Here is a 19,288-nt window from a genome sequence, read left to right as displayed (position 1 = left end):
GAATAATGAAACTGCTGATGTACTCGTAAATTCTTGTCAGTGGGTTTAGATATATGTGACACTCTGAAAATGATGATACAACAACTGCTCTTCTTGTCGTGAACAAGTCAGGTTGTTTTCCCTACAATCAATGGTTTAACTGTATATTTATGAGGGGAAATGGGCATCATAAGTTTCTAAGAGCAAAGGTCACTTGCTCCTGGCATAGTTGGTGTGTTCTAAGAATCACATGTGGATCTGTCCACTGAATATCTCCTTCATCTCATCCTTTGATCTATAGGTCTTTTCCCTCAATACAAAATCAGTATCCCAGAAGCATAGATTTGAATGTGAAGCATTCTGTTCGCCCACGGTCTCTGTTCATTCAAACATTTCCTTTTGGGTGCGAATGTCTCGGAGCACTATATGTGTTTTTCCCAGGACTCTCTGTGTAGAGGATCCATAAGTAGAAGCAGCTTTATTTAGCACTCTATTCATCTTTGTCACAACAAGGTTGCTGATATGCTTGGTCATTCCAGTTTGCATGCAAATACACACCCGCAGACATATGTAGCCACTTTACAAACAGGGTTTAGTAAATGCCGCCCTTAGAGAGGGGATTCACACTATTAATCACACATATAAAGAATGCCTCGAACGGTAGCATGAGAAAATGTAACTATGACTACCATGAATACATAATAGAAATGAAATGAAAACAGTCCATTGAAGAAGAATAGCCCTTTGGACTCACTCACTCTCAGGTTTCTCCCACGTCCATACACATACACTGTAAGAGACATAATGTACGTCTTAGCGCACACAAAACAAAGCCCAGTGCACAAATATATGCCCGGTGCGGTAGGTGCATCTTACCACGTGACTCTTTCCTGTGAAATACAAGAGATCTCACGGTATGAATCATGCGTAGTATCGGGTCACACAATGAAGTAGGAGAAGAGAGGGAGCCCAAAGGGAAAGACCGTAGCCATTCTTACTTAATCAGACAAAGAGCTGGACATAAGAAGATAAAGATCGAGACAGCACTTTGAATTCCAATAGACAATTGGCACCAAAAAGCCCCTTGTTGTATGGTGGCTGATACAATTTCTGTGGTGTGAACTGTGGTCTTGTGTCTATATTAATAGATAGAAAAAATCAATTTCTGAATGAATATACAGATTTAGTTGGTCTGATATATATTTAAACACCTAAATGAATGAAGACACCCAAGTCATCTGGTATTAATCCAGAATTGCTTCATAGACTATTCATTGGCGGCAAATGGTGGTGATTGAGAACATTTTCTTTGAATTTGTTACATACTGATGTGGTTAGATCTGTCTGAGTCCTAGAAGTGTGGGATTATCCCCATGAAGTCTGATGGTGCTCTCCCACTGACCTCAGCAATCTTTTCCTTATTCATCAAGTCCACACCTCATGATGGCGATTCAAATTTGAGACATTGCTCTCTAGTTTGTCTTTTGAGGAGTTAAATGTTCATCAATGATAATTTAACTGTCTAGAACAGACTGTTATTGTACAGTAATTCTTTAATTGAATGGATCTCCCCGTTTAACAGACCTTTCTGTACAGACAGAGGACCAACATATCATAACCTGGGTTCTCAGTCCCGCATCAGATAAGGATCATTGCTAGAAAAAAGACAACAGCTTGGCCATTATTCACCTTCTAGGTGTATAATTAACAACAATTGTGAATTTGATGTGCAACAGTTTTTGGAACATTGTTTGTTACATTTTTGTTTGCAGTTGTAGAACCCAAAAGTTAATACTTTCCATTTATTCATTTATTTTTGACAACCTCATCTTTAAATGGGGGCTCATTTATCATAATACATGCTGTAAAAGTTTAGGAACTGAGAGATTTGCATGTTATCACTAAGTAATCTAAAAGAACATAAAAGACAATATGTGTGTATTGCTTGCTTTAACTTAATTATAAAAATATCTGAACATGAAGGAATGTTCATAATCCTTTTTTTTGTTCCAGAGTCCAGAGGAAAAAGAGGAGCCTGAGGAAGGCACTGATGCCAGCAAATCAGAGATCAGCCTGGTCTATGAAATTGCCCTCAAGAGGAACTTGTCTGTTAACTTTGAGGTGAGAAGACACTCACAAAAATATGACATATTGTGATAGCACCATTTATGGTACTGTTGTAAATTCAGTAATCTCAGAAATTACAAGTCATGTCACCTAAATGATTATAAGACCAATGCATATAAAGAATGGGTGAGTAGTCATGATGTATTGTTTGTGTGGTAAGTATTACAAAATCTAAAGCTTCATGAGAAGATGATGAAGAGGAAACTGAAGGAGTACTGTGCTGTAGTCACGCTGATAATTTTCTGTCCCCTGATGATAATATCATAGGAACTGAGTAAAGACAAGTCATTTATCGGAAAACACATTTTTAAAGGGCATGTGAACAGGAAGTTTAAGATGGATCACTGCCTTTTAAGGACAATGACACAGGATCTGTGACGTGTTACCGTTGACTTTGCAACTGACTTAACTGATAAGGTGCTGACTACTTGGCTCATCCGGTATAGTAAGATTATGTAAGAATAAGGCCTATTGGAGTCAGTCCTCTCCATCATAAGGTTACTAAAGGTTCCAGTGTTTCACTGATGTAATATTACACATGTGATTCATATTTATATCTAATACAGTTTTTATGGCTTCAGTGCAACAGAACACTGAAAATTCTAGATATTGGCGAAAATTAAGAGTGCTTACCTGTGCAGTGTAATCAGTAATAATAATAATTCCTAATATATTTCCCCTCCTCATGTATGTTAAGAGTGGACAAAATATAAGCAACACTATTCAATATAATGCATTCCAGTACATCATCACCACCCACTATAACCTCAATAATAAACATAAAAGTAGAATTTATGGCAAAGATGGGTTATTGGATTGCATTATGTTGGACAGGTGTACCTAATGAAGTGGCTGGTGAGTGTAAGTTTGTAGGGATGAATCCAATTAAAGTATGCAAACATAAGAAAGCAAATCAGTTGAATGAATCACAATCTGCCTGTGGGTCCTATGCCGATTTCAACCTAATGAGATGCATTTAATACAAAGCTATTGAAAATAAAATACAGGTCCAGCTGCAGAATAAAAAAAAAAGACAAGCATCAAATCAAGCATCAAATTAACTTAATTTCAATGCATTACCTAAAAAGTGATTCCAGCTGGAGATTATCAAACAGAACTAACTTCAGCCTATTGATTGACCAGCAGTGCTGTTTGTGCATGTGTGTGTATTGTGTAATTCCTTATACAGCTGACTCTGGTATTTTCTTCCATCATTACCTGACCAGGGAGGTTTTCTTTTCAAGCACCTTGCAAAGTGCCTGATTGATTGCCGGGAAGCAAACATAAGATGTGTGAGCCTGATCAGTCAGTCATCTGCTGAGCCACGTCTTGTATGTCTCATTTTTGGTGATCTTATTGAGTCACTACTCACTAATTGCCTTAACAAAAGTCTTCCCCATGTGATATACTACTATGGGCAAAAGTTTTTATTAATATCAAGAAAAAAAATATAAACTTACTGGGGATTTTTCTATTCACGTCAGGCCAACCTCAGTCAATTTAACACCCAGCATGCAGTGACCATCAGAGGAAATGAATCTTAAGACACCTCTGCATTGCCGTGCTTGTTCAGCTATGCTGGTTTTGGTTTGGCAAGAACATATTCTTATTCACAGCTGTTCATGGTGAAACTTTTTACATTAGGGAGTCTCTGGCCTTGATAAGCTCAGCTGGGTGCTCCGTTAATTTCCCACTATTGGCCATTGGCATTTTCCACAGGATAAAATGAAGGTTAAGTGCCTTGCTAAAGGTTTTCCTGTTGAGATTTGTCCAGACATTCCAGGGAACCTCACCACTGCTTTTCTAAACTATTAGTCTGCCACTGCTCTTAACTTTTCTTAAAATCCATGAAGAAGTTTTGTGTGTCCTTACATGACCTGCTGGGTCTGTTCTCCTTGGCTTTCACCATATCTCAGCTGACTCATCCAATATTCTCTCCCTGATCGCCCCCTCTTCTTCTTCTGCACTCTGCAAGGTGCCAAAAACAAGGGAGGCTCAGTTTACTCTGTGTGCCCCCTCCCTTCCTCCACAGAATCCTTCCCTTCCACCTCTCCTACCATCATTCCCAAAAATCACACAGAGGGCGATTGCGTGTTGAAGCTAGGAGGGAAGGTGGATGTGGGTGAGAGGAAATGGAGACAAGGATGGAAGGAAGGGAGGGAGATTTTTCTCATACCATTGACTTTGCTTGCTAATAAGAGTTTACACAACATTGGAAAAATTATCTGGAAAGCTGTCCAACCCTCCCTTTTCTCTCCCATCCTTCGAAAATGTATTTGCTCATCAGAGCATGACATGGCTATCCTTCCTGGAACGACTATTAATAATTTAAGCCAGCTAAATCTGGATTGATGTGATTCATTATCTGTCATGTCTCTGTCACTGTCAGCTATTATGCCGCTTTCATTTTCAGTCCCTTTTCAAAATTGGAAGCTGAGAGTGGTGGTTTTAAAAGCAACCACAGCCACATTCCTCCAAACAGTCTCTCTTCTGCATGTTGTCAGTCTGGAGACTGGCTGTTCATTACTGCTGTCTGTTGAGCAGTAAATCAGTAACTTCTCCTCCACATGTTTTCTTTCCCAATGTTTTCTATCTATCTCTCTCATCAGTTAATATTCTTTGCCTATTTCACAAGTTGTTGATTTGTGTGTGTTCGATGACAGAATTGTTAGGCTTAGTTTGTTCATAAATTTCTGTTCTGTAAATAGATTTCATGATTTAAGGTAGAGAGAAACATTGAGACAGGTTAAACTAACAGTTTGTTTTTTGTGGCTGCTCTCGTTTTTATTTTCTTTACTCCCAAAAATTGTTCATAAAGATGTTGATGAGTGTTGACCTCCACCTCTGCATATCAGTCACACCACATTTATTTTCCTGTGCCATGTCAAACTAAACTGTCTGAAGGCCAGGTTGCATTGAGGCAATCATCTTTTCCCTCTCCTGGCATAACATACCTTTCTCTCCCACTCATACCCCTGATGGCTCTCCAGCAGATTCACTTTCCTTCTCAATCAATGTGTTGCATGCAATATGCTCTCACACTGCCACTATGCGGTGGCTTCTGACCAAGTGTGAATTACACATGTCTCTGTGGGTCTCTGCTTGCCCACTGGGTCTATTACATTATAACTCATTAGACTAGATTAGTTTGGCTTCATCTCCTCCCCTGCCATGTCACAGCTCCTTTACCGTGTCTTCTTTGATGCACTGAGAAGAAATGGCAAACTCCCACATCTCCACTCTCACACATACACGCACAGTTATGCATTCATGCATCCAGCACAGAACTGTAACAGTCATCTCTCATGTGAATGCCTTTCACAGCAGCCATGTTTTCACATCATCTCATCCTTGCCCTCACTGGGGCATGAAATTACCCGTGAGTCACTGCTAGCGAGTGTCTGCTTTCCCATCCCTCTGCAACGATGAGGGTCGCCGCCACCCTGAGAGCCAGTTGGCTCATTTAATCCCCCCGTCAGGCAATATCAAACAGATGTCAGCATCAAAGAGGAACCAATCTATAAATCACAGCTTGTGTGTTGGATCGGAGGCTCCTTTTCCAAGGAGGACACAAGAGAAGAGGGTCTGGGCCAAGAACCACCCATCTTACAAGAAGCAGCTTCCCTCAGGGCTTGTCCATCCACCACTCATCACAAAAGAGCCTTTCTTCCATCTACCAGTCCCCACCATTGTCCTTCCCTGCTCCCATAGCCTCCTCTTCCAGAGTACCTGAGGTCTCGCATGCACAGATCCTTAGACTGCTCAGGGTATTAATGTCTCTATGAGAAGCCGTAGAGAAGGCCTCCCATGTTAGAAAAAAGACGAGATGAAGAGACAAGAAGAGAAGGGGATTGAAAAAAAAAATCAACCTTGAATTACCAAGTGTTTCCTGTGTACAACCTGATCCTTGTCATTAGGTGGCAGACAGGTGTGTTTGTGTGTTTGTTTGCATGTATGTGTGTGGGTGTGTGTGTGTGTTCGTGTACATGAATGAAAGTGCTGAAATCCCATCGGTGTGGCACAGATCCCGTGTCGTCTGCCAGGAGACTGACTGCAGTTCGTCTGCCGCCATCCTGGGCCAAGAGTGTGACATGTGTTCACAGATGCACACTTTGTCTCATACTCTTTGTTGACTGCGCCCTAATACCTGTTCAGGCCACATTTGGGTTCTTGCTTTTTGTTAGTAACTGCATGTTTTCACTTAAGATAGTATAAACTAATCTTATCAGCGTAACACTTGTTCAGCACTTATTCTGCGGTAGGTTCCCAATGTCTCAAGGGAAGGAGACAATAGAAAACACTATCCTGATGGAAAAAGAGCAATGACTCAGGAACAGGCTTCCTTGACCAAGGAGTAGATAAGGATGGTATTAGTTTCTTTAGTCTTTTATTAAGAAACATAATTGCATTGCCGCTAAAAGCACAGATTACTATTGAGTGCATATGCTAAACAATTTAAAAAAGATTTTTAAGTGCCACTTCAGTGCTGTTATTTTTGATAGCATGATGGTATATAGACAGGAGAAAGATAGCGACAAGTTGACCTGCAACAAATGTTTCTGGCCAGAATCAAAGCAGGTATGTTGAGATTACATGGTAGATGACTTTGTATCTGTGTATGGACTTTTTCTTTATGAGAATCCAACCACTGTTGCAAACGTGTTTATTAGTAGCTAACAATCTTGCTCAACCACATAAGCTGATCAGTTACACATGTTTAAAGGAGTCCGTGATGGACAAGGAGTGAGGGAACACTTGAGTATGTGATAAAGTGAGCGCAGAGACCGCTGAAGAAGCTTCCTGCCCTGCACACCCCATTATTTACCACATTAGTATCAGACTTGCGCCTGCTGGTCTATAACCAAGCACCATCCATATCTAAGAGCTCATATTTATTGTTCTCCAAGTGAAATAATCCTGGCTGACCAGCGGCTAGTGGTGTGCAGTGTCATCGTCAACACCATCGGCAGACTTTATACATTCAGAAGTGGGATGTATTCAGTCCCATTGAATGTTGTAATGTATAAAAAGCTGCCATGTTAAGTTTCCTTTTTGTAGTGATGAGCAAGACCAGACCTGATCCCCAGGGCACGGGTAAGTATGGCTGTTAGCTTTGACAGCTAGTCCTCCAAGGCTTCTCACATGTGTAAACATACTTAAAGTCATTGTACAGGAATGCTGACAGACTAACAGGTACATTGACAGCGTACACAGGGTCAGTGTCAGCCATGTTAATAAGGATGTTCTGCAGTTACACAAGTTAAATTAATTAGGAGGAGGAAAGTCATCTTAGCCTGTTAATTTGTCTGCATTTAATCAAGTTGAAATGCAATTTTACAGCAAAAAAAAAAAAAAGATTATTTCAACATGTTAGAAGTTATGGGTGTAACATCCTAACAATGACATTGAAGTATAATTAGTTAATATTTAATATTTGAAGTTACTTGCTTAGGTTTTCATGCGCCAGACTTACACTGTCATTTTGATTTGTTAATTGTAATGAAACATTTTGTGTGGGAGAAGAAGGAGGGGGCATCATCCTTTGTTCTCCTGATGGTCTGGTATTAGGCTGTGTTGATGTGTGAAGTATTTGAGGAATGCTCAAGGTTCCGCTTATCAGTTTAATCTGTTTTATCGGTCACTGGGTTCAAATTAATTGTTTCTATATTGCATCTGATTGCTACAATTTGTGCTGTCTGCACTGCAAATTGAGCTCTAATAAAGGAGAGTTGGGGGGCTGCTGGCAGGAGTTGGTGAGACAGTGTGCAGAAACACACACTAGAGGGAGAGAAAGGGAGAAAGTCCGTGAGCTATGAGTTGAAAAGGCGTACACATTAGCTGAACATGTACTGTTGGACCCAGTAAGTGTGTGAAACTTAATTCTTCCTCCAGTGTGTTTTCCTAAATAAGGTTTGGAAGAACCCCACCTGCTACACACACACACACACACCCGCATGCATACACTTATGCACTGTTCTTGGGCTTCACAGGAAGTAGATGTGATTGCAGAAGCATGACCTAACGCCAGCCGGTGTTTGTTTTAGGTCTCCCAGGTGACCAGAGGCTAGAGGAAGGAAACTGAGCCCGTATCACTAGAGACTGTCATCTAGGAACATGTTACTCTTCATATGTGTGTTGTGCATGTGTATTTTGTGTATGAGTAACAAACGCGCATGTGGGTGGGTAGCACTGTGACCATCGAGAGCAGATGTTTTGGACCACCTGGTGTAGCTGCTTGCAAAGCGCACTGCACACACCCCCTCACACATATCATGCACAAAAAGACACAAACACAGATTCATGGGAGTGTGCAGAAGCCCTCACTGTGCATGCAGGCTCTCTATCTCTCTCACACACACACACACACACATACACACACACACAAGCTCTGGTCCTGTTTAATTTTATTTGTTCTTGTACTCAACTTTTTATCTCTTTGTCTGTTTTCTGTAAAACATCTAGGAACAAAACAAACCTGAAATAAATTTAAATTTTTGGATGTTTTACCTTCCTAAGTCCTTAATTTCCGACTCACGTTTCTTCCCCAGGTGTTGAAAGAAAGCGGCCCCCCACACATGAAAAGCTTCCTGACTCGCGTCACGGTAGGCGAGTTCTCTGCTGAGGGCGAGGGCAACAGCAAGAAGCTGTCCAAGAAGCGTGCTGCTCTCTCCATCCTGCAGGACCTGAAGAAGCTGCCCTTTATCCCCACTGTGGAGAAACCCAAGACACACTACAAAAAACGTACCAAGACCATCCTCAAGGTACTGCAGCTGGGTATACAGGCATGCCATGGCTTCATTCTGTGGATTCAAATGGTAGTCTGAAGGCATCTAGGTTTTTTATCTCAATAGTGATTATGCCTATGTGTGCCAGAATTCACTCATATTCATTGTTTTATGGGTAAATGTTAACATGGGGAAACAAGATAAGCTTCAGTATTACAGTTAATATTTATTGCTAATTTACTGTGTTTTTTGCTTCTGGATAAATTGCAGACGAGTTCTGATTTAATTTTGTTCACCTATGTATTATTATATGTCACAAACACACTCACCTCCTCTCACTTAACCACAGTAGACTACTGGTGATAGCAATAACACATTAATTAATGTGATAGTTGGAATTGATCATGTCTATATCTCTCTCAACCCCCTAGACGGGACCAGACTATGGCCAGGGCATGAACCCTATCAGCCGTCTGGCCCAGATCCAGCAGGCCAAGAAGGAGAAGGAACCAGAGTACTTGTTGCTTTCAGAGAGGGGGATGCCCCGACGCCGGGAGTTCATCATGCAGGTTAGTGTTCACATTCTTTTCATTTCATTGTTTTACCATTGGTAATAAATGCTGCTGCAACAAACTGGAAATCTCACCTAAGTGGGATTAAGATAGAGAAGGATGGGGGTTATATACACCCAAGAAGAAAAGTAGCTTATTGGTCATCTGCTGAATCTTCCTGTAAAACATTAATCAAAGGGAAAGTTTATTCGCAGAAGAGGAGGATACTTCTCATTATTATATGTTGAAAGTTGCAAGTTAGGCTTTGTTTTCAGCTTCACAACTCATTTCAAGTAAAGAGTGAGAAAAAAATAGAAATAGTGTGAAAACAAGTTGAGAGCGTGGGTGAATGAGCAAGCGAGTGAATGAGGAGAGACAGTGGTGGTACAGACAGCAAAGCCAGTTAATGAGACAAATAAAATATTATTTTCTGATCCATGGTGTTCAAGTTCTAAAGTTAGAAATACATAACTACTAATGACTAAATAAACACTTTGGGATGACTGAGTGGACTGTGGTGATAGGTGCTCTTGAGTCCCAGTCTAATTTTTCTTTTTTCATCAAGTATCTTTCATTCATTACCTCTAACTCCAACATCAGTCATAGAGACAACAGGACAAATCAGTGTTGTTTTTTCCTCAGTTGTTATTACTGATACTAATATGCACTCTATTTTTTTGCGTCATGGGTACAATTTGCATAATCTACAGGGTCCACAGATGCGGAGGAAACACAAACAGAATTACACAACAGGGACTTTTACTTCCAAATTCAGTCCCTGAGATTATCTCCTCTGGTTCCAAAGACCTGGAGAAAAGGGGCTAAATTGTTGTTCTGAATGGTGCTGAACAAAAAGCACATATACACACTATTCTTTCTGAATGAAGGAGAACAAGCTGATGACAGACCAAGAACAAACCCTCTCTGTTCAGACAAAGGCAACCAACATCCTTAAGTATAGTACTGTCCAGCCACCAATGCTGGCAGTTGTGAACTGCTTTTCTCCAATTGTGTGTGGATAATATGTGTTTTTTAATTAGAGAATCTCTTCTGGACACTACTAGGATGTAAGTCCTCCCTCTACTCACTCTCTCCCTTTTTTCTCATCATCCCTATTCCCTCTTGAAAAGTTCTGTTTAATATTCATTATTTTTATAGCATGCTATTAAAGCTCAGAATAGATTAACTTCCATCTTTACGGCCCTGTTTTCCTCTATGCAGGAGCCAACTGTTTTATACTATTAAATCACTATTTCAAGCTTTGGTTGCAAATAAGAAAGGAAACATAGTCATGTACTACAGAAGCACATCAGAAAGTGGGCTCTGGTAAAGAGACAGTGTTCATTAACTGAATAAGATGAAATGACCTTCAAACCTTAACTTAGTTGTGGATAATTTGCTGTTCATCACTTATCTAGTATGTGAAGCAGGGACTTTGTATGGAATCTCATCAGATACCACAGTTAACCTTTTGTTGTTTGGGGTATATTAGGTAACCCATAAAACAGCCACATCATTGCTAGATAACAGGAAAAAAAGATTGCTATGTCTGCAAGGTATGAAAACCTGCCAATTAGTGGTTTAGATTTGGCAGAGATACATTACTTTTGGTCAGTTTTTAATAGAAACTGGCATTGCCTGACTATTTTATCTCCTTAACTTTCACAGACCTCTATTACCAGTTCTGCAGGTACGCTCATATGCATGCTAAATAATTCAGCTGTAACAAAATTAAGAAGCCTGCATATGTTGATGATAACCCAAAGCATAAGCACTCCTAATTAAAAAATTAAAATGTGATCTTGTAATGTATTTATTCTATTTAAAGTGATTATGTTCATGCTTTAATGGGTAGCTGCCTCTAAGCAACCACATGTGCTCTCAGGCTGAAATCTAGTTACTCACAGTAATCAGGTTATTGCATGCATGTAAATATTTGAATGAGTCAGAATCACAAAACTATAAATATCATGTTGTTTTTGCAGTCTCGCTGTCACAGATGTGAAAACATGCAGAAAATGACAGGACTGAAGTAATGAAAAATATGTCAATCAGCTGTTTAAATGTTGAGGTTGAAGATTTATTGGATCTGCTTGGGAAACACTGAGCTGAGGACAAATTCATTCCCTGTTAGTGTGTTTTTTGTCCTTTTTATTGTTGTTGCTGTTGCTGCAATCAGTGTGTATCCACAGGAGCCAACAACAGCAGTCAGTCTTTGCTCTGTTGCTTGTATGAGACAAACAACTGGCAAATCTGGCTTACCCCAGTCCATTTTGTGTTTATATTCAACATTTTAACTGCTGTTTCTCCCTTTGTCCTTTTCTTTCACTCATTTTATTAGTCTGTCTTCCAATGTTTCTGAGTCAAATTCTCACCCTTTCTCTCTATTTTTTTCCCGTAATCCTCTTCTTTTGTAAGAACACTTCTTCTCTTAGCATCAGGCAGTAATTCAGTCTCAAAGCTTTTCTCCATGCCTCTTTGATACACACATTAGGCCCTGCGAGTGTATGTGTGTTCCTTTTGTGCAGTCCACTCACTCTTCTAAAATTTCCACATTGTTTCCCCTTGGTAAGCAGCAGGACTCAAATGAGTCTCTGTTTTCCGCATCTTTTGTCTGAACTCATCACCGGTTACAGAAAAAGGCTCCACCTTGTGTCAGATGCCTTTGAGGGGCTGATCATCTTTTAGAATTTAAGAAAAACAGTGATTGTGTTTATTTGAGCAATTTAGTCATTTATTGAGCCTTTCCTTCTCATTCTATGTTGTGGCCTACTTGATGCATTCAGACGAGCACTTAGTGAGCATGTCAGACTACTTTGAGTAAGTGCACTGAGGCCTGGCTGTTCACAGGCTTTGGCTCCCAGATTGTTATTTGTACAGTGTAATTGTCTGTTTGCATAACATAACGACGTCTGATATTCTCTTGGAAATATCTGCTTACATTCTGTGTAGACAGATTTAATGTTTTGGGATCACTGAAAAACAAACACTTCACTTGGATCCTTTTTTTTGTGCAATGTAAATTGCACGGCTGACTCGGCCCAGATAGCGAAGCAAAGTGTTCTCGGCTGCGAGTGAATGAAAGTGTGAAAAGCAGAGGAATGTCTTGAGAAAAATGCATTCATACTGTTTTCAGTAAGACATCAAATGACCCATTATCACTTGGAAAGGATGTGACAGTGCAGCCATAATATTTATTTGTGAACCTAGAAATATTGTCAGTCAATCCGCATGTCTTAATCCAATATTTATGTATACGTTTCTGTGCACACGTTGGCATCTGTGCACATGCAGGTGAAGGTGAATAATGAGGTTGCCACGGGAACAGGCCCCAACAAGAAGGTGGCGAAGCGGAACGCAGCTGAGGCGATGCTGCTGCAGCTGGGATACAAGGCCTCCACAGTCCCTCAGAATCCCACCGAGGTATGAAATTGTTGACTTGTGGAACTGTTCATTTATTCTAGTGCCCAATTACTATAAATATAGGTAGGTTTTTTTTGTGCTTGAACAGTAACTTAACACCAGACCGAAAAGCGACCCTGATTGAAGGTTAAGTCTGTGTCACCTCTAACCACTCCAGGCATCACTGCTGGATGTGGTTGGGTGTGGTCGGAAGTGCGCTCTTTTGCACCTGTAACCACATCCAACAGTGATGTCACAGTACACTGACATGCTCTACAGTACACCTCTACATCTCTGCAGCAAGGTGGGAAGTTAAACCACTGGAGGTCAGTAAAATCATTTTCAGGGGGTGTTAAATTACTCTTTTGATGCTTGTGGAAAGACTCTATGGCTACAACTAACAATTATTTTCATTATCATTGGAGTTTTAGCAATAACAAAAAAATAACAGAAAACAATGAAATATGCAGATCACATCCTTTGTAGCCCAATGTGACGTTTTCACAGTGTTTGTTTTGCTGACAAACAGCTAAATCCCAAAGATATTGGATTAACAATGATTTACAAGGGAGAAAGGCACAGATGCCTCACATTTAAGAAGCTGAAACCAGAGAATGTTTGGCATGTTTATTGAGAAATTACTTAAACATTAGTTGATTATCAAAGTTAATAAGTAGGGCATTATTTGAGCCCAGCATAAACTCTTTCCATTGTACTTCTTGGAAAGTACATTTTCCTATAAATGACACACACACACTGCATTTCTTATATAGGGCACCTTGCAATTGGTATTCTAGTCATGTTCGCAGCAGAGCTCTAGGGATGGTGATGTTGGTTGATTGGTACCTATACAGCCGCACACTGAAGGATTACATAAAGACACCCTTATTTTTTTATTTTTTTCTCTTTTATACAACCGTGTGCTGCATTCAAGGAATACTGATGCTCAGGTGATTCTCAGATTTATCACAAGCCCCTCGCGCTGCTGACATGGTCGACCTGTTATGTAACCCGTTCGGCTCATCTGATCCCAACGTGTTTTGCAAGCAACGATTGATCACCATCATCTTTATTCACCTCGTTGGCTTTTAAGCTCAAGGGAGCTGAATCAGATAGAGATGATGTTACATAACTGTGCTCACTGTAGAATATTCATCATTCCCCTAGACAGCTCATTAGTTAGATATTTGCTGCTGCATATAACTTATCGGTATACTGTATACTATAGCTAAAGCATGGCACATTGCTTGTATCAGAATTACTTCAATTATTCTCTGAAGAAACCACAGCCTAGTTTGCAGTCAATGTTTCTCTTTGCTGTCATCCTCATACCAAACAGTCAAGCTCTGACATTACTCAGTGTGCTCTTTTATGTAGATGAGTTACCTCTGACAAACCTCTAAACCTTCACCAAATAATACTGAACCTCCTACACCCTGAAAATGCTCTTATTGCTTGTGTTGACAAGACAAAGTTTTGTTTTATTTTCCTACTTTGTTTTAATTTCTGATATTTCACATCATTGAGAGTCTGCTGTACTGGATAAAAGCAGTACATTTATTATCACAGATCTCATGCGAATTCCCAGCAGTAGGTGAAACCTTTCTGGTTATACTCAAGCCAGTATATTTAGACAGAATGGAGTTAGGGGCTGATACACGGCTGCAGACCAGCTTGACAACGCTGAAAACATCTCTATTAGAATTAGTTGGACGGCCTACTTCTCTGTAGATCCTTAGACAACCCCAACCTCCATGGAACGATTAAACAGTGTTTGCCAAGCTCCTGTTTTGTAGGATAGGCTGTTTTTCTGTAGATCTCTCTCTCTCTCTCTCTCTCTCTCTCTCTCTCTCTCTCTCTCTCTCTCTCTCTCTCTCTCTCTCTCTCTCTCTCTCTCTCTCTCTCTCTCTCTCTCTCTCTCTCTCTCTCTCTCTGTCTCTCTCTCTCGCTATGCCTCTGTCTCTCTATCCCTTCTTTGGGATCTCTGTCGCGCTGCATTCCCACCGTGGGATTGTGGGTGATCTGTGCAAAATAGACTGAAGAGTGAAGAGACTGTTCACAGCCATGTCATCTCCACAGCTGTCACACACATCAGAAATAATTTGTTACTCTGTTTTATACACGTGTGTTTGTGGCTGGCATACCACAGCAGAAGTAACACACTGAATAGGGGTCTTTTTAGGGTACTAAACATTGACAAACCTCCCTAATTAAATAGCTGGCCTAGACAGACACTAGGCTCCTTAAGCATCCCCTCCTGTGAGCGCTCGTCTCTTTGTGGCCCAAACAGTAGGAAGGAACTTGTCTGACATGCGTGAAGAAGCTGTCTGTTCAACAATCTACATCTCTCTTACCTCCTCTTTCTTTCCTTCTCTCTGCATCACTACAGATGGACAACAAAGGCTGGAACGGACAAAAGGCGTCTTTTACTGAAGCGACAAATAACAGTGAGTATCCGCACGTCTCCCTGTGTCTCTCTCCATTTCCTCCTCCTCCTCCACTCCATCTCTCAGTCGCTCCATCCAATCCCGCAGGTGGTTTTAGCCAGCAAGATGGCCCGGCGTTTAATCTCTGTGACTGGTCAATGGGCCTCTGACTGTCAGCTTAATCGGCCGTGCGTCCTCGTGGAGAGCCTGCGAATTCAGGCTCATTCACACCGGCTTACAGGGCCGGCACACTGAGGCCCTCCGGGGAGTCCCCCCACTGCCTTCCTGTGCAAAAAACGTAGCCTTTCACTCAGGATTAACACACAAGCACACACGGGCACCGACACACACACACATACACACACATGCCCATAATCCTACACACAGACACAAACCACACGTTAAAGCAGGATGTATGATGATATGATATGAGAATATATGTGAGGTTTCTAATCATTGCACGGCAAACAATACACTAAAGATAGTATCTTGCTAAGCTGTCTGTCTCTTCTACATACCAGCTGTAGACAAAATAAGATAAAGACCTCGTAAAATATACTGTATAATAGATACCCTATGTTACAAAACAGGCTTTTATTAAGCAGTTAGAAGCAGAACGTCATTCTCCGTCATATCCATTTTGCTTAGTCTCAGCTTGTGACTGCTGATCTTCTTTGTTGATGCAATTTATCAATGCTTGGCACAAGTTTAGAGAAAGCGCCTTTATTAAATTATTTGTCCCTTTGGTTTCTGTTCATTTAACTACATGTAAACATGCAGCTAAAGCTGGATTGATGCTTGGCTCAAACAGTTAATGGAAGTCCCGCTCAGATACCCACGCTGCAGATTTTGATTGTTAGTTCAGTGTCAGATTTCACCTCCTGATATCACCACCGCAACACTTAACAGGCAGTAGTGAAAAGGCTTGTTTCGTATGCAGGTACTACATTAATGTTTCATTCATCATGAGCAGAAGGTTTGCAGTGCAGACTGCTTTGCTAGATGTTTGTTACTGAAAAGGAAAAACAATAAATAAATGCTTAATTTTATATTCACTTTGATCAATCTTTACCAGCATCACAGACTTGAAAGAAAACACAAGCAGGCCATGAAGACCAGTCATAGTTCTTGTGTTCTGTTCTGCTCTGTGATCTGTTTATTATCTCAGAGCTCAACTTAAGATATTAAATAACTCAACAGCTTTCATAGCACTGCCTTATAAATTTAGACATAGGTATGCTGGTGCCTTCTAGATGCCAGAGACGACCATCCAATCTGTTTGTATAACTCGCATTATTCCCTCCTATAATTCAATGTGGACAGGATGGTACATTGTATAATGTGTTTTCAGCTTTAAAAGAGAAACAAGCTCTGTTCTGGTACAAGGATTCAATCTGAAGTTTCAGTTTTTAAGTGAGATAGACAATCTACTGTCAAACCAATCCAGTCATTTTGTACAAAAACACATTTAAAAGTTGTTCTGAAGTTTATATGAGGCTTCAGCAGTCTGAGTTAGTCATGTCAAGTGGATATCTGCAGTCTTTTTAGTGTCAAATTCCCTCTTTGTGTTTCCTCGGTCAGTGTTTCCCTGTTGAGCTTTAGCCAAAGTATAATAACAAAAAGAAGGACTTTGACCTTTGGATCTTCTAATGGCCAGTATGGACAGGAGGAACGATTATGGCAAGAAAGACATGTGTTAGTGTTCGTTGGAGGACCTGACCTGTGTTTAAGGACAGACTTAGAAAAAATTGTGAACCCATTCTTTAATGCAGAAGTTTAAGACTAGCTTAAGTCTCCATCCATTTGTTTCTGCCTAAAATAGAACCAGATATGAAACAAATGCAGAGACAGGCTAAGACGGACCCCGTAGTCATCACCTCATTTGGAAAAAATCCTCCACTTATGGATAGTTTCAACTGAAGACAAATAGAAAATACTTTCATGACAGGATTTATGTCCGAATTTACATGGGAATGCGGTGGCCTTAAGGGATGTTTCATTTCATGGAGGGAGGTAAACCTCGAAGGACCCTTCACTGAGAAGCATCAGGATGTGATTTTGAAGGAAACAGCTGGTCTGTATCATCTGTATCTGTTGTTAAGTTGGCTGTCTTGTCGGTAATCAAAATAAAAACAATGAAAAAGCCTTCCGCTCACTCAAGTCAAAACTCTATTTCAAGACTTTACTTTCTATTTTCAGTTGTTTTCCTGGTCTCCAGAGTCTGGCAGTGAGGCTATTTTTCCATTTATTCCACATAGTGTGGAAGTTATGGAGTAAGTTAATTTATTACAGGTGAATTAAGTTATGCAAAGAATTCGGAGTGTGTTGTTGCTTAAGCAGATTTACGTACATTGTAATATCTGGGTTTAATTCCTCGTGATGTCCCAGCTTGATAAAAGGACACACTGCAAGCTGTTTCACTCTGGATGCCAGCGAAGTGAATGCCAGCAGCTTGAGAAAGAGCAGTTTAGGGGACAAATGAATAGTCTGTGCAATGTGGAGCAGCAGAGTGGAAAACAAACAGATAGCCTTATTAGATTTGAATGTGCTGTCGTCACTCGGATCTAATGGAGGCATTTGGCAGCGCTGCGGTGCTCTGACACGGGCTATCCAGCTACAGTCTGGAGAGGGGGATGAATGTGATGTTTCAGCTTTCTCATGTTGAAAAGTACAAAGCAGACTGGTATAACTGATCACCCAGAATTGTTGTGTTTGCTCATTGCTGGTCCAAACTCCATCTACAGTATCCAGATGAGAACTGAACCCCTGCCACAATTTATATAGCATCCATCTCTGTGATTTGGTCCAATTTGTTGAAAGATACATCATCTAAATTATGTTTATGGATAAATGATTGTTCTTTCATATAAACTATTTTGGTGGTTGCGGTTTCTATGGTAGTCCAAGCTCCAGGCATTGCCCAATACCTCCAGCGCAGAGCCCCCTGGGAAACGAAGTCTTCATATTTGGTGATTATTCCTGTTGTTGGTGTGGAGCAGGCCTTGGTCCGGTGCCATTCCCACTCATAGTTTATCTCACACTCAGCATGAGGCTTAACTATCTGCTAATTAGCTCTTTAAAGTTTTCCAAACCACACAACACTCACATGACGCTAATGTCTGAATAATGTTTATTGCATAAACACCATTTACAACTCATTCAAACAGATACAGCTGGTCTCAGTTTTCTGCTTGTGTGTGAGTGTGTGTGCTTGCGTGTGTGTATGTGTGTGTGTACGTGTGATTGCTGAATGGAAGATGTTTTTGGTTTGTCCGTTGTTTTGATTGACTATGCAGTTTATTGAATAGAAGTGGGAATAACTAAATTAGTTTACAGAATCGCAGTGTACTTGGTAAAAATAAGGTCTGGCATAAGCATGTTTGTAACATTTTTGATTTGATAAACAGTGATAATTGTAGTTTGTGCTGAAGTGTGTTTTATGGAGAAAACTCTGGCAGAGAATGTGTTCTCTTTGTGTATGATCAAAGCTTAAAGCTAATTTCTTCTTCCAGTCAATTCTTGACAGCTTTTAAATCACATGGGCTTTTTTCACAGCTTCCTTCTTACTACAAAATAACATTTTATAAGGATTACACTCCTTAAGCTTTCACTCCTGGTCGATTTGACGACACCTGCGATTACTGGCAGTAAAGGCAAGTGTATTGTAATGATGTAGGTCCCAGATGTGTGTTTGAAGGCGGTTATATTGACCACTGGGGGCAAAAAAAGACATCTTACAATAGATACTTTGTCAGAATCACATTCAGAAAGGTCAATGCAACATGGGTCAAAGTTACAAATTTGGGAAGCTGGAACAAGTGAATATTTTCCGGTTTTGCTCAAAAAATTGCTTAAAACATTATTGAATTGTTGCCAGTTGATTTTCTTTTGATTGAGTTATCAATTAATAAACGAATTGTTGTAGCTGTACATCATTTCCTGTAAATTGTGTTGGGTATGTAATTTGAATTAGATTTACTTACAGAAATACTGAATGACTTCTTCTAAAAAAAAAAACTACAGCCCATGAATAGTACAACAAATGGTTTTAATATAACACTCTGAAGGATTACAACTT

The 19,288-nt window shown here is 40.3% G+C and overlaps 1 protein-coding gene across 2 annotated transcripts in view; it reads left to right on the top strand.

The window, feature by feature from the left end:
- Positions 1 to 19,288, top strand: part of stau2 (staufen double-stranded RNA binding protein 2) — an 84,829-nt gene that overhangs the window by 25,482 nt on the left and 40,059 nt on the right. The window contains exons 7-11 of one of the 2 annotated variants that reach the window (XM_053342663.1): positions 2,002 to 2,100; positions 8,655 to 8,867; positions 9,263 to 9,400; positions 12,677 to 12,805; positions 15,174 to 15,231. In XM_053342663.1, the coding sequence (XP_053198638.1) occupies positions 2,002 to 2,100; positions 8,655 to 8,867; positions 9,263 to 9,400; positions 12,677 to 12,805; positions 15,174 to 15,231 (637 nt within the window). Of the gene's footprint in view, positions 1 to 1,992; positions 2,101 to 8,654; positions 8,868 to 9,262; positions 9,401 to 12,676; positions 12,806 to 15,173; positions 15,232 to 19,288 lie in introns of both variants that reach the window. The other variant, XM_053342662.1, reaches the window with a different exon arrangement.

The sequence above is a fragment of the Scomber japonicus genome, chromosome 21 (assembly GCF_027409825.1).
Source record: "Scomber japonicus isolate fScoJap1 chromosome 21, fScoJap1.pri, whole genome shotgun sequence".
Classification (NCBI taxonomy): Eukaryota; Metazoa; Chordata; class Actinopteri; order Scombriformes; family Scombridae; genus Scomber; species Scomber japonicus.
The sequence above is the reverse complement of the archived record's forward strand: the minus strand, read 5'-3'. Positions and strand labels throughout refer to the sequence as shown.